This window comes from Phyllobates terribilis, unplaced genomic scaffold (genome assembly GCF_046119375.1).
Source record: "Phyllobates terribilis strain yellow unplaced genomic scaffold, ASM4611937v1 Scaffold_11__3_contigs__length_659146591, whole genome shotgun sequence".
Lineage (NCBI taxonomy): Eukaryota > Metazoa > Chordata > Amphibia > Anura > Dendrobatidae > Phyllobates > Phyllobates terribilis.
This window is the reverse complement of record NW_027362771.1, coordinates 429396601-429410383: the sequence shown is the minus strand read 5'-3', so window position 1 is coordinate 429410383 and position 13783 is coordinate 429396601. Positions and strand designations below refer to the sequence as shown.

Genomic DNA, 13783 nt, shown 5'->3' with positions numbered 1-13783 from the left:
CATACGGATCATCTCCCTCTCACACCCCCCCCTCCATCTCCATGCAGGATAAAGAATGTTGTGTACTAGTGAGTCCTTGTGAAGGAAAAGCCTGTGGTTGTGTATGCATTAAAACTGTGCTGTACTGTGCTACCGGATAATAGACTGTGTACTGCTGTGCTGCAAAGGAGACTCTACTGTTATTACTGGAGCCTGTTGCGCAAAGAGACATTTGCATTGCACTGGCCGTGCCTCATTAAATGTTACTGTTCTACCGTTTATGAAGACTCTTGTCAGATGTGTCTGGTCAGCAACTGAATCTATCATGTGCCTGAGTGAAACTGCAGCCTATAATCGCCCTAACGGTTCCCCCAGGATTCCAACAAATTCATGTAACCGGTCTCACCCCTATCTGAACTAGTGAGGTGCGCCATTTCAATTTTTGTCTCAGACAGCAGAAAAGCTAGAGTTGGCACTGCCACTGAACTGACATACTAATGGTGCAACCTGTGCAGCCCAAGACGTAAGGGGGCCTCCTTCCATGACTAAAGCACGTGGAATTATGCATTATAATGAGGTAATGGACTGCAAACAGCCCAAATATTACGCTTGCACCGGGGCTCTCTTCTGTCTGTGTCCGTTCCTGCATCCAACCCAATGCTCAAGCCATGGCCTACCACAGATCACGGTTGTACTCTGGTCTTAAGACCACATCCTTCCAGCTTTGAATATGAAGCCCATTCGGGATTAAAAAAAATCCTTTCTTATTTATTGGTGATTTAGTTTGTGCTTCTAAACGATTCCTAATCTTTTCAACCTAATCCTCAGCAGATGTCCAGGATTATTTAAACCACCCGGAGCACATACAGTAAATGTAGACCTATTGTACAGTTGTCCCCACTCCTCTGTGCTCCCTTAGTGTACATGTTCTCTATAGTTGTAAAATATTTGCTTTATACTCTGTAAAGATAGACAGGATTTTAGGTGATAGGAGAACCAGTATGTGACCCATCTGTCCTGCTCGCGTCTTCACCGATAACAATCTTATCTATGTAGATGCTATTAAATTCCAAAACTGACAAGTGTCAGAGGCCAGTTGTCCTTTTTTAATCTTCAGGGTCAGTCACCAGTTTATTAGATTTTTCCTTGGAAACTTTTATCCTTGGAAATGTCCCTATTAACAATGAGTAATGACACACACACAAAAATCCTCTCCTCATTTCATTACTAATTTATTTTGACCCTCAAGTTGATTCCCTGGTTTCTTGACATGTAAAATGAAATGTCAAAGTGATTGAATGAAGGACATTTCCTATTTTATCAAAATATTTTACATTTTAACCCCTTACCTCCAACCCCGGTTTTCACCTTCCTGGCAGAGCCCCATTTTTTCAAATTTGACATGTGTCAATTCATGTTGTAAGAACTTTGGAATGTTTCTTCCAGTCCCAGTGATTCCGAGAATCTTTTTTTCCGTGGCACATTGTACTTCATGATTTGGTGAATTTAGGTAGATAAAATTTGTGTTTATTTATAAATAAAATAATAAAAATATCATTATTTTGGGAAAATGTAGAAAAATTAGCAATTTTCAAACTTGTAATTTTTGTACCCTTACAACAAATATCTGGTAACTAATTTGTATGGTATGACTAACATTTTTCATGTTAGTTTACATGAGCATCATTCTAAAATTTAGAAAATCTATTTATTACAAACCTCAGTTTTGAAGTAACTATATGTATTCATTTTACAGACATCATCACTGTCCTCATTGGGGCTCACAATCTAAATTCCCTATCAGTATGTCTGTGGAGGGTGAGAGGAAAACACATTCAAACTCCTTGCAGATATTGTCCTTGGTGGGATTTGAACCTAGGACCCAAGTGCTACAAAGCAATTATGCTAACCACTGAGCCACTTTGCTGTTAACCCTTCAGGTGCTTTACAGGAATTAATGCAAAGTGAAATGAAAAAATATTAAAACATTTCTTTCAACAAAATGTTGCTTTAGCCCCACATTTTTCATTTTCACAACCTGTTATGAGAGAAAATGCACAGAATTTTTCTTCATCAGTTTCTACTGAACACACAGATGCCCCATATGTGGTCAGGATCTACTGTTTGGACACATGACATGGCATGAAAAGGAAAGAGCGTTATTTGATATTTGGATGCCAATTTTGGCTGGAATAATTGTCGCTTTTGCAGAGTTCCCAAAGTGCCAAAACAGCAGAAACCCACCACATGTGACCCCCATTTTGGAAACTATCCCTTCAAGCAATTCATCTAGGGGTGTAGTAACCTTTTTGAACTCACAGGTGCTTCTCGAAAAATTAATCTAGGGCGTGGTGATCATTTTGAACCTACAGATTTCTCACAGAATTTGATTTTTTACACACTAAAAGCACTTCTGTACAGAAATGTATTTGTTTTTGCATCTCTACATTCTGAGAGATATAACTTTTTTTTTTTCAAAAGAGCTGTATATGGGCTTGTTTTTTGATGAATTGAAGCTTTTATTGGTAATATGTTGGACTACATAACATTTTTTTTAAATCTGTTCTTTTCTTTTTTTTTCAATTTTTGTGTGGCAGAGTGAACAAGAGCCAGCAATTTCAAAATTGTCATTTTAGTTTTTAACTCTGTTTATTGTGAGGTAAAAGTGGTAAATAAATGTTATTCTTTGGTTCAGTATTATCACAGTGTTACCAGATTTATATTGAATTTATTTTATGTTTTGCTAGTTTTGCAAAATAAAATCAATTTTTAACAAACAATAATTTGTTTTTACATCGTCATATTAACAGCTGAAACTGGGTGCCACAATTTGTAAAGCAATTTCCTCATATGTAATTGAACAGTACTGTTAGGGCACACAGGAATGCTCTGAAGGAAAGGTGCTCTATTTGAGGCAAGTGTGGGGACATAGCACTGCGCCCTAAGGGTACATGTTTGGGGACATAATACTGTGCCCTAAGAGGACTTTGTGGGGACATCATATAGTGCCTTAAGGGGGCTATGTGGGGACATAGTACTGAGCCCTAAGGGGGCTGTGTGGGGACATAATACTGTGCCTTACAGTGGCTATGTGAGGACATCATTTTGCGTGGTGGGCTCTGTTGAGACATTATACTTTGTAAGGACATCATACTGTGTGAGGGGTTTTGTGGGGCATCATACTGTGTAAGGGGCTTTGTGGGGCATCATACTGTGTGAGGAGCTGTGTTGGGACATCATACTGTGTTGGGACTGTGGGGGCATCATATTGTGTTAGGAGCTGTTGATTAAAATATAAGGGCTCAATAACAGGAGCAGTATGATTTGCTGCATTATATAAACTTATAAAAAGCAATAAATTATATGGTGTTGAGTAGCTGCTACTGGTAGGATACATGTTACAATAATCCCTATAGTAACATGTATTAGCAGTAACAGCGAGTCACCAAAATGAATTTTGCTCAATATGAAGTGATAAAAATTGATATAAAACAGTAATAATGAGCATAATTAAGTTTAGTCAATGAGTTCGGCATCCACAACAGTTACAGTCTCTCATGTAGCCCCTTGGGAAAATTAATTGTTAACCCCTGGTCTAAAACAAGCAGGTAGTACAGAGGCAGTTTCTGTACTTCCTCTTACATACAGACATACATGTGTAGCCAATCACCGCCACAGTGGTGACCAATATGTCACTGTGGTCACAAATCTATTTAGACCAAACAGGAAGTAAAGAGATCTACAGAGAACTGGAGTACGGTATATCATTTATTTTATCATTTTACTGCATTCTTATAGGTTTGTTTTATATTTAGAGGCTGGATAACCGCTTTAATAGTGGGAGCTTGGTGCATTTTGCTGTACGTTGCAGTCAATAATAAAACTGTATTCAGTAGGCTCCAAGGCTCCCTCTAGTGGAGGCTGCATCCCAACAGTGCATTATGTATTATATCAATTATTTATGTGTCTATGTAGGAGCTTTCAAGCTCTATATCAAAATAGGAGAGTGCAGACCACTATAAAGACTTATTAGAAATGAAGATCAAGACACTATTTTGGAACTAAAAACATCTTGCTGTTAAATAGTAGACATTCACTGTAAGAAATTAGGAAAACCCTTATAAAATATTATAATACTAGGAACATGGAGAACAGAATATAATCCTTTCCGATCAGCACTTTCATTAATATGAATAAAAAGAAAGTCGCCTTCTTGTCTGAATTTCAGTTTAAACCCCAGAGTCCTCCCACTGCTGACGAGTATGGCGAGCATTGCCTGTTGGCTCCATTGGTGGTGGCAGAGGTGGTCACTCAGAATACTCTAGACACAGCGTCAATAATGTAAAGTTAGGTCCTTCATCATCATCATACAGTATCTGCACATATGGACAATGGTAACCATAAAATACAACTGAACATTATCCTGATTATCAAGATTCAGGTGTCTTGCACAAGGATGAAAGTTGCCAGTAAACCTAGCAATGCTGCAACCACAGCTCCAATCAGCACCATTCTGTTGGTTACCTGAGGACATGGAAATACATAGGTTAGTTACCAGGACAGCACTGAAGACAAGATGAGACATGACTGATATGGTTACTTAACACAATGGAGACCATTACCAATATCTAACAATTCTCAATAGGTAGTAGAACCTAAAGAAATCAATTAACACATTAAATGACTACACTCAATGATTAGCCATGGGCATAAAAAAGCACAACCGTAGGACCCATGCTCACTGATCATGAGAATCCATAATTTTATTCTACACATACTGTAGGCTGCCGACAGAGCTCTGGGTTTTCATTTACAGTCTACAGTTCTGTGCTTACAGCCTAATGCTTTCCACGTTGTGGTAAGATGCCTCACTCGGCCGCTTCCCTAAGTAGACTCAAGAACCGTGTTTTCTCTGCAGGCTTAATTCTGTGGCATAAAGCTCTGCAGCTCCAGCAAAAATAAACACAGTCTTACTGGCAAAACAACAAAACAAATGATAAATGATAGTACAGGCCATAGCAGTGGGGGTTCGCCCACACAGGTTGTAGTCCCAGCTTTCAGCTCCTCTCTGAGCTGTGGCCTTCCAGTCTGTAGTCCTTGCCTCTCCAAACCCCACAACAGAAAAAAAAATGGTGACTGAGCGTTTAAACCTTGCTCAGCCACACCCTGAGGGGAGGTAGCGTGAATGGCTTCCCACCCTCTTTGCCATTCACATAAAACCACACACTCTTTAGTAAGTTATCTCCCAGCATATAACATGCTGGCATGATTTTTGTTTTAGTTCACACCTGAGTGACACATACCTCCCCTCGTATATCACACCAGTGACTCTGGCACAACGTATAAGATATACAGTACAGACCAAAAGTTTGGACACACCTTCTCATTTAAAGATTTTTCTGTATTTTCATGACTATGAAAATTGTACATTCACACTGAAGGCATCAAAACTATGAATTAACACATGTGGAATTATATTCTTAACAAAAAGTGTGAAACAACTAAAAATATGTCTTATATTCTAGGTTCTTCAAAGTAGCCACCTTTTGCTTTGATGACTGCTTTGCACACTCTTGGCATTCTCTTGATGAGCTTCAAGAGGTAGTCACCGGAAATGGTTTTCACTTCACAGGTGTGCCCTGTCATGTTTAATAAGTGGGATTTCTTGCCTTATAAATGGGGTTGGGACCATCAGTTGTGTTGTGCAGAAGTCTGGTGGATACACATCTGATAGTCCTACTGAATAGACTGTTAGAATTTGTATTATGGCAAGAAAAAAGCAGCTAAGTAAAGAAAAACGAGTGGCCATCATTACTTTAAGAAATGAAGGTCAGTCAGTCCGAAAAATTAGGAAAACTTTGAAAATGTCCCCAAGTGCAGTTGCAAAAACCATCAAGCGCTACAAAGAAACTAGCTCACATGAGGACCGCCCCAGGAAAGGAAGACCAAGAGTCACCTCTGCTTCTGAGGATAAGTTTATCCGAGTCACCAGCCTCAGAAATCGCAGGTTAACAGCAGCTCAGATTAGAGACCAGGTCAATGCCACACAGAGTTCTAGCAGCAGACACATCTCTTCAACAACTGTTAAAAGGAGACTTTGTGCAGCAGGCCTTCATGGTAAAATAGCTGCTAGGAAACCACTGCTAAGGACAGGCAACAAGCAGAAGAGACTTGTTTGGGCTAAAGAACCCAAGGAATGGACATTAGACCAGTGGAAATCTGTGCTTTGGTCTGATGAGTCCAAATTTGAGATCTTTGGTTCCAACCACCATGTCTTTGTGCGACACAGAAAAGGTGAACGGATGGACTCTACATGCCTGGTTCCCACCGTGAAGCATGGAGGAGGAGGTGTGATGGTGTGGGGGTGCTTTGCTGGTGACACTGTTGGGGATTTAGTCAAAATTGAAGGCATACTGAACCAGCATGGCTACCACAGCATCTTGCAGCGGCATGCTATTCCATCCGGTTTGCGTTTATTTGGACCATCATTTATTTTTCAACAGGACAATGACCCCAAACACACCTCCAGGCTGTGTAAGGGCTATTTACCAAGAAGGAGAGTGATGGGGTGCTATGCCAGATGACCTGGCCTCCACAGTCATCAGACCTGAACCCAATCGAGATGGTTTGGGGTGAGCTGGACCGCAGAGTGAAGGCAAAAGGGCCAACAAGTGCTAAGCAACTCTGGGAACGCCTTCAAGATTGTTGGAAGACCATTTCCGGTGACTACCTCTTGAAGCTCATCAAGAGAATGCCAAGAGTGTGCAAAGCAGTCATCAAAGCTAAAGGTGGCTACTTTGAAGAACCTAGAATATAAGACATATTTTCAGTTGTTTCACACTTTTTTGTTAAGTATATAATTCCACATGTGTTAATTTATAGTTTTGATGCCTTCAGTGTGAATGTACAATTTTCATAGTCATGAAAATACAGAAAAATCATTAAATGAGAAGGTGTGTCCAAACTTTTGGTCTTTACTGTGTATGTATATGTATATATATATATATATATATATATATATATACACTGATAGTGCTAGATTTTCTTTCTGTGTTAGTCAAATTAATAGTGTTGGGTAAGTACCACATTGTCTGCGCTGTTGCTTCCAAGTAACCTGTTCACAACTCTATATGCACATTTTTATATGCACTTTTTTTTGCTTTTGTAGCGTAGTATGTGAAATTTGTGTGCACACCATCTGTTCGGAGTCTTTTAAGATTCTGCCAATTGCAGCTTGGCAGCTTCTGAGACTGCTAGATCAGCTGCCGAGCTGTGATTGACAGCATTTGGGAGGGCGGGGTGAAAGTGTATGCCCCAAGATAACACTCTGAAAAATCACCCAGTTGAATTACAAGCAGAGATTTCACATACTGTGCTCCAAAAGCAACAAATGTGAATGTCTCTGGAATGAAGAGATGCAATGCAAAACGTAACAAAGTGACAGAATAAGGAGTTTTTCCAAAGTTTGCAGCTCAATTTTTTGAGCAAGTGACAGGCCCTCTTTAAATAGTCCTGGGTATCCCTGGTGATTCAACTTGTACATTATCACCACAAACTTGTGGTTTTGCAGCTTTCACAAGACAATAAAAAATAACATACATAAGAATTTACACTTGGTGACAATAAACTAAATAATTGAGTTAATGAGTCAAAGTCAATTTCTAATTAATAGGGTCTTTTCCATTTCAGAAAGTGATAGTATATCAATAGCTTATGGCACCACTCTCGGGTCAGTTTCTGATAGACTTTGATACTTTTATCATGCATCTATTCACAAAGCCATAAAATAAAGTGTCCAGGTAGAATTGAGGTTTTACAAGCCCCCAAATAATAATCCATGTCCTTAGTTTTTGTTTGTGCAGCTCATCCCTGTCTGATCTGGCACAAAAGTCAAAAGTTATTTCTCTATACAGCTGATATGTGCCAATGCATAAGAAAGGACTATCTCATGCACAAAAATAAAAAAAGAGAACTAGGGTCAATAAAAGGGCTATACAATATTGAACGGTTATAAGTATATATATTAATATATATATATATATATATAATCTAGAAGAATTAATTCCAGAGTCCTTATGAAATCGATAAATATAATGTTTTATATTTATTGATTCTTCGTGGAGTTAATTTTTTGGATATTATTTATATCTTTGTAATTTTTTATACCGTTTTACTCATGTCCTACAAAGAAATATACATGTTTTTTTAAACTTTACATTATTGTCATTCATTAGAGGGATTCACCAGTGTCGGTACTTATTTTGTTTTTATTCTAATTTTTGGAACTCTTTAGATATAAGGGTGTACCTGAGCACTATGGTCCATTTCATCTGTGTAGTATTTTTAGCCCACCCATACCTTTGGTCATTTTTAAATACAAGAGTATAACATTAGGCGGAAGGTTATGTATTACATTGGAGACAGAACTCACCCTCTGTTTTGCGCTGTGACAAATAAGCGGATTTAAGTCATCTCTAAGCTTAAGATGAGCTTTGGGTTTAGTTCTCACCGGGGATTTGGTGATTTCAGGCTGTCCATTTTGTCTCCTTACCAGCTTGGAAAGCTCTGCATGGATTGCCTTAAAGGAAGCATTCATTGAATTAGTCATAGTGTGTTCAGCACCACAAAAAATCATAATGTCTAGAGACTATTGCTTGTTCTTTGAGTGACTTACCCAATTGCTTAAGAGATCTCAAAAATATTTCCCTTACACAAACTCTGGCTTTATCATTAGAAGTATTCGGCTATGTGCCCATGCTGCGGAAATGAAGCAGAAATTTTGTGCTTCATTTCTGCATGTCCTCTCCCGGATAAAAGCATGCGGAATTCCGCACGCGTTTATCGCGCGTTTTCCACATGCGAAATTGCCTTGCATTTTTTATTGCATTGCAAAGGCAATTCCGCTTGCGGAAACGCAAAATTAATGGACATGCTGCGAATTTTTCAACGCATCATAAACGCTGCGGAAAAATCCGCAGCATGGGCATTGAACTTGCGGAATCCCTTTGGGGACCATGGGGTGCGGATTACCTAGCGTTTAACAAGCGTTTACGCTGCGGAAATTCCACAGCATATACGCTTGAAAAACGCTACGTGGGCACATACCCTTCAGATCAATATGGAAAGATAGATAGATATATTTTTGTGATACTGCTTGCATAGCAACAAAATACAGAACCTTTAGGCGTATTGGCTATGAACATTTTTATCCTCTGACATACTATTGTATGCTGTTTTAAATGTTTATATGGACCAGATCCTTCCTATCCACTGCTCGTACCTCCACATGCACAAGTGCAATGCTGTGTTTCTGATAAATGCCGTCTATAGGAATTTATACAATGCTAAGACTCTAAATATTAATATACCCATACATTTGCTTTGTGCCATTAAGTCAACGTCACACCTATTAGTCAGGTTACTGTTTTTTTTTATAAAATCCAAAGAGTGACAAATTAAGCTTTTGATTTCTCTCACAAACAATATGTTCAAAGTACGACAAAGGTGAAAAATATGTTTACCAGGCAATAACTTAAAGTTCATCCTCATCAAACAGAGCACAAGGAACTAGTAGGCCGGCAGGACATCAAGCAAAGTGGATAATTTGCATCACACGTTCCAGTGCTTCTTTGAAACAGTAACCTCTTTATTGCATTATGATAAATATCCACATCTATATATACTGTATATATAAAGTAGAAAATTTAGGTGTGGTAGCCCGTTGAATAAAAAAAACCATATTTTTCACCCGATTTGAGTTAAAATTTGCATGGCCCATCTTTAACACCAGACTAAAAATATTATGAACATTAAAAGTCGAAATCTTCCCCCTTCACGAGATTTGGGCCCTCGAATTTAGGCTCTATAGAAATAAAGGAGAAAATGCGTGTGTGTGTTTGTTAAAGCCACTAAGGTGTAGTCACTAAGGTGGGGCAACCTAATAAGTCGCTCTAAAGCAGGGATGTCAAACTCAAACACACAGAGGGCCAAAATTAAAAACTTGGACAAAGTTGCGGGCCAACCAATATACAGTATAATGGGCCCTACATAGTCCTCCATACAGAATAATGGCCCCATATAGTCCTCCATGCAGAATAATGGCCCCACATAGTCCTCCATACAGAATAATGGCCCCACATAGTCCTCCATACAGAATAATGGGCCTACATAGTCCTCCATACAGAATAATGGGCCTCACATAGTCCTCCATACAGAATAATGGCCTCACATAGTCCTCCATACAGTATAATGGCCCCACATAGTCCTCCATACAGTATTATGAGCACCACATAGTCCTCCATACATAATAATGGCCTCACATAGTCCTCCATACAGAATAATGGCCCCATATAGTCCACCATACAGAATAATGGCCCCATATAGTCCACCATACAGAATAATGGCCCCACATAGGGGTGGTGATTCTGGTGTCGCCGGCCAAATAAAACCAATCTACGGGCCAGATTAGAGCTCTAAAGTCTGTAATTATAGCAATGGCTGTTGCAGAAGTAACTGGGGCCTCATTTATGAGAATTGCCTCACAGTAAGATGGTTCTGGTTGCCTATAGCAATCAGTGTTCAGCATGAAGCTGCTGAGGTAAAGTGAAAGCTGAGCTCTGATTGGTTGCTATGAACAACTAGAGCAGTCTGACTGTGAGGCAGTCACTCATTTCCTGCTTTATTTATATATAGATTCACCTATTAGATCTCTGATCAGTGTGAGGTGATTACTAAGGGTCATAATACTAAGGACTGTTATTTAAAATGCCGCCCCAAAAAAATCACCATTTATTGAGCAGTTAATCCAAAAGCCAAGAAAGCAAAACCGTCTCAAACAGCTGAGACAAGTGGACAAGGAAACGGATGAGACAGGTTGAATCAAAGGCTGAATGCCTTTTTAAAATCTTCTTATCTATGGAGACATATTCAGAAGCTAACTCTGACTACTAATATGCGGGTTGTATTGATAGGAAACACTACTGCAGACACATTTACACGCCACCTACTACGCCTTGGAAATGACAGGTTCCCTACAGATTCCACTTCTGGCTTAATTTCCTTCCCAGAAAACTTTTGCAAAATGACGTCCTCGGAAACTGGAAGTAATTGACCAAGTTTTCCCTGATATTTGTAACAATTTTAACAAACATCAGTGGCTATGTGAATGCGCAATCCTGGCGCCTGAAAACAATAGTGTCAGCTCCATAAATCTACAAATACTTGGGAGACTGCCCGGTCCAGCGGCCACATACATGTCCTCTGATTCAGTCATGGATAGTGAACAAGCCATAACGTACCCACTGAAGTTCCTAAATTGTTTGGAGCCTCCTGTAATGCCACCGGATAGGCTCACTTTAAAAATAGGAGCTCCGATAATGTTACATAGGAACCTTGACCCACCAAAACTGTGTAACGGCACAAGGTTGTGGGTTAGGAGTTTCATGCCCAACGTTATTGAAGCCACTAGTCTTATGGGAAACTTAAGGGAGAAATGTTTACATTCTGCGTATCCCCTTTCTACCAAGCGACAAGCCCTTCCATATAAAGCTTCTTCATTTGCTATGACTATAAACAAAGCACAAGGCCAATGCCCGTGTTTTTCACATGGTCAACTCTATGTTGCTTGCTCTAGGGTGGGAAACCTGAAAAATCTTTTTATATATGCCCCTGAAGGTAAAACGAAAAACGTTGTTTGCCAAAAAGCACTACAATAGACAGCTGTGTATCTGTAAATGTGTCTTACTCCTTTGTCCGTTAACTACTGATAGGTTACACTGGTGGGAGGGCTGTGAAGGGTTGCACTATGCTGTCCCTCTCTTAATTTTTTTTTGTGTTTGTGAACGGACAGTACATTTTAATATTTAATAAAAATTTGTTCAAAAAGTAGTTGTTGTTCGCCTCAGTGTTACGACACAGTTGTAAAAATAAACAACTGCTAACACCAAACTAACAAAAAACAAGAGTTGAAAAAACTAATTTTAAACACTGAAGATGCCAACTTCAGGGTGAAACGGAAAATTTAACCTTAGCAAGCGTAACCAACAATTTAACATTTTGCAAATAGATATAGGCTGTGTGCCCACGATGCGTTTTTTAAGCGTTTCCGCAGCGGCAATTCCGCTGCAGAAACGCTTAAAAAACGCATGGTAGAAGGCCTGCCATGTTCCCCAATGATAATCCGCATGTGCTGTGCACATGCTGCGGAAATTTCCTCTGCGGATTATCATTGCGGAAAAAAACGCAGCACTACCAATTATTTGGAGGAAGCGCTGCGTTTTGACTTTCATTGGCACGCTTGGATTCTGCATCATTGCATCTGTACATGCGAAATCAATGCGTTTCAATGTGCGGATGGTACCCGAGTGTGGAGGACAGGAGACTCTCGTCTGGACCCGGGTAGCATAGAACCTGTAAAAAAAAATAATAAAATAAAAAATAAATATTATATTTACCTTCTGATGGCCCCCAGTGTCCTTGTCTTCGCTTGCCGGCAGATCGCGGTGGACTGAAGGATCTGAGCTGACGTCATTTAGTCATGTGACGGCAGGTACTTCAGTGTACCACGAGCTGTCGGCAAGCCGAGACGCATCGAATAAATACTCTGGGGGCCATCAGAAGGTAAGTATAGATTTATTTTTTTATTTTTTACCATTCTTTAAGGTCACACTATATAAATCTATGCCGTTTGCATGGATTTATATGTGGCGCCCCTGAGGGTTCGACCGCCACAGGGATGCTGCACTTCTTTAATGGAGTGTAGTGTTCCTCCTCTGAGGTAAGAACAGTGTGATGGTCGGGACCCAACCTTTGCATCCAACACCACATTTCTCCACCAGAGGGGGCTAGAATGCACTAGGTGCTGCCCTCCTGGTTACAGGGAGACTGGGGAACCAAGAGTTAGGGGAACCAGTTAGTGGGTGAGGGCGGAGGACTCACAATTTAGTGACACTTAAATTTCATAGTTAATAAAAAGCCATCTTTGGATTTGGTCTTTGTGCTGTCAATTACTGAGTGGTACTGTGATCTCCCACCCTGAACGCGGATCCTCTGTGGGCCTGCATCGGATGGGGACACAGCCCTCGTACCCTGGCCTTGGGACGAGGGGCAGGTGGCAGACGAGGAATGTCTCAACCCGGTCAAAGACCATGACCAAGAAGGCCCTTAGCTTAGGAGTGTAGCGCCACAGCAAATGGATCCCGGGGAGGATGCAGACAGAGTGGTGTACGCTACCTGTCCTCACCACCTGATATATTCAGAGGGAGTCCGGCTGCAAGAGGGGTGCCGACACCCGACCTTGCTACTCCATGTCCTGGTCGGGAAAGCGGTAGGCCCTGAGCACGGGTCGGGTCCGGGCCACAGCTGCACCCCATCTCTCCATCATAGGACCCGACTCCGAGTCCCCCATCTCCCAGGGTAAAGAAAAGGGCTTTCGAGTAGAGGCGTCACATATATAGTGTGACCAAGTTGACAAGCACTTTCCAAGTGATGCTAAAATCGCTTGGAAAGCGCTTGTCAACCAGCATGCGCAAATGCATGTGAAGAACACTTCACATCCGCATGTCCCTAGCAGGAAAAACGCATGTACAATCCACATGTACAATCCGCATGCGTTTTTTCTGCAAGGGAGATGCAGAAACGCTCAGGAAAAAATCCTGAGCATTTCTGCATCGTGGGCACATAGCCATATAAAATCCATGAGTAAGAACTGGTAAAGTTTGAAATTAGTAGGTTTTTCAACTCTGGCTTTCATCTGTCTATGTGGATATTTATAATTATGAAATAAAGAGGTTACCATTTTAAAGAA

The 13783-nt window shown here is 40.4% G+C and overlaps 1 protein-coding gene across 1 annotated transcript in view; it reads right to left on the bottom strand.

Moving 5' to 3' along the window:
• Positions 1 to 3749: 3749 nt before the first annotated feature.
• LOC141166474 (peptidyl-prolyl cis-trans isomerase FKBP8-like) overlaps positions 3750 to 13783 on the bottom strand; it is a 91681-nt gene continuing 81647 nt past the window's right edge. The window contains exons 7-8 of the mRNA XM_073653180.1: positions 8411 to 8557; positions 3750 to 4503 (exon numbers count right to left, since the gene is read on the bottom strand). Coding sequence (XP_073509281.1) covers positions 4417 to 4503; positions 8411 to 8557 — 234 coding nt within the window. The 3' untranslated portion in view covers positions 3750 to 4416. The remainder of the gene's footprint in view (positions 4504 to 8410; positions 8558 to 13783) is intronic.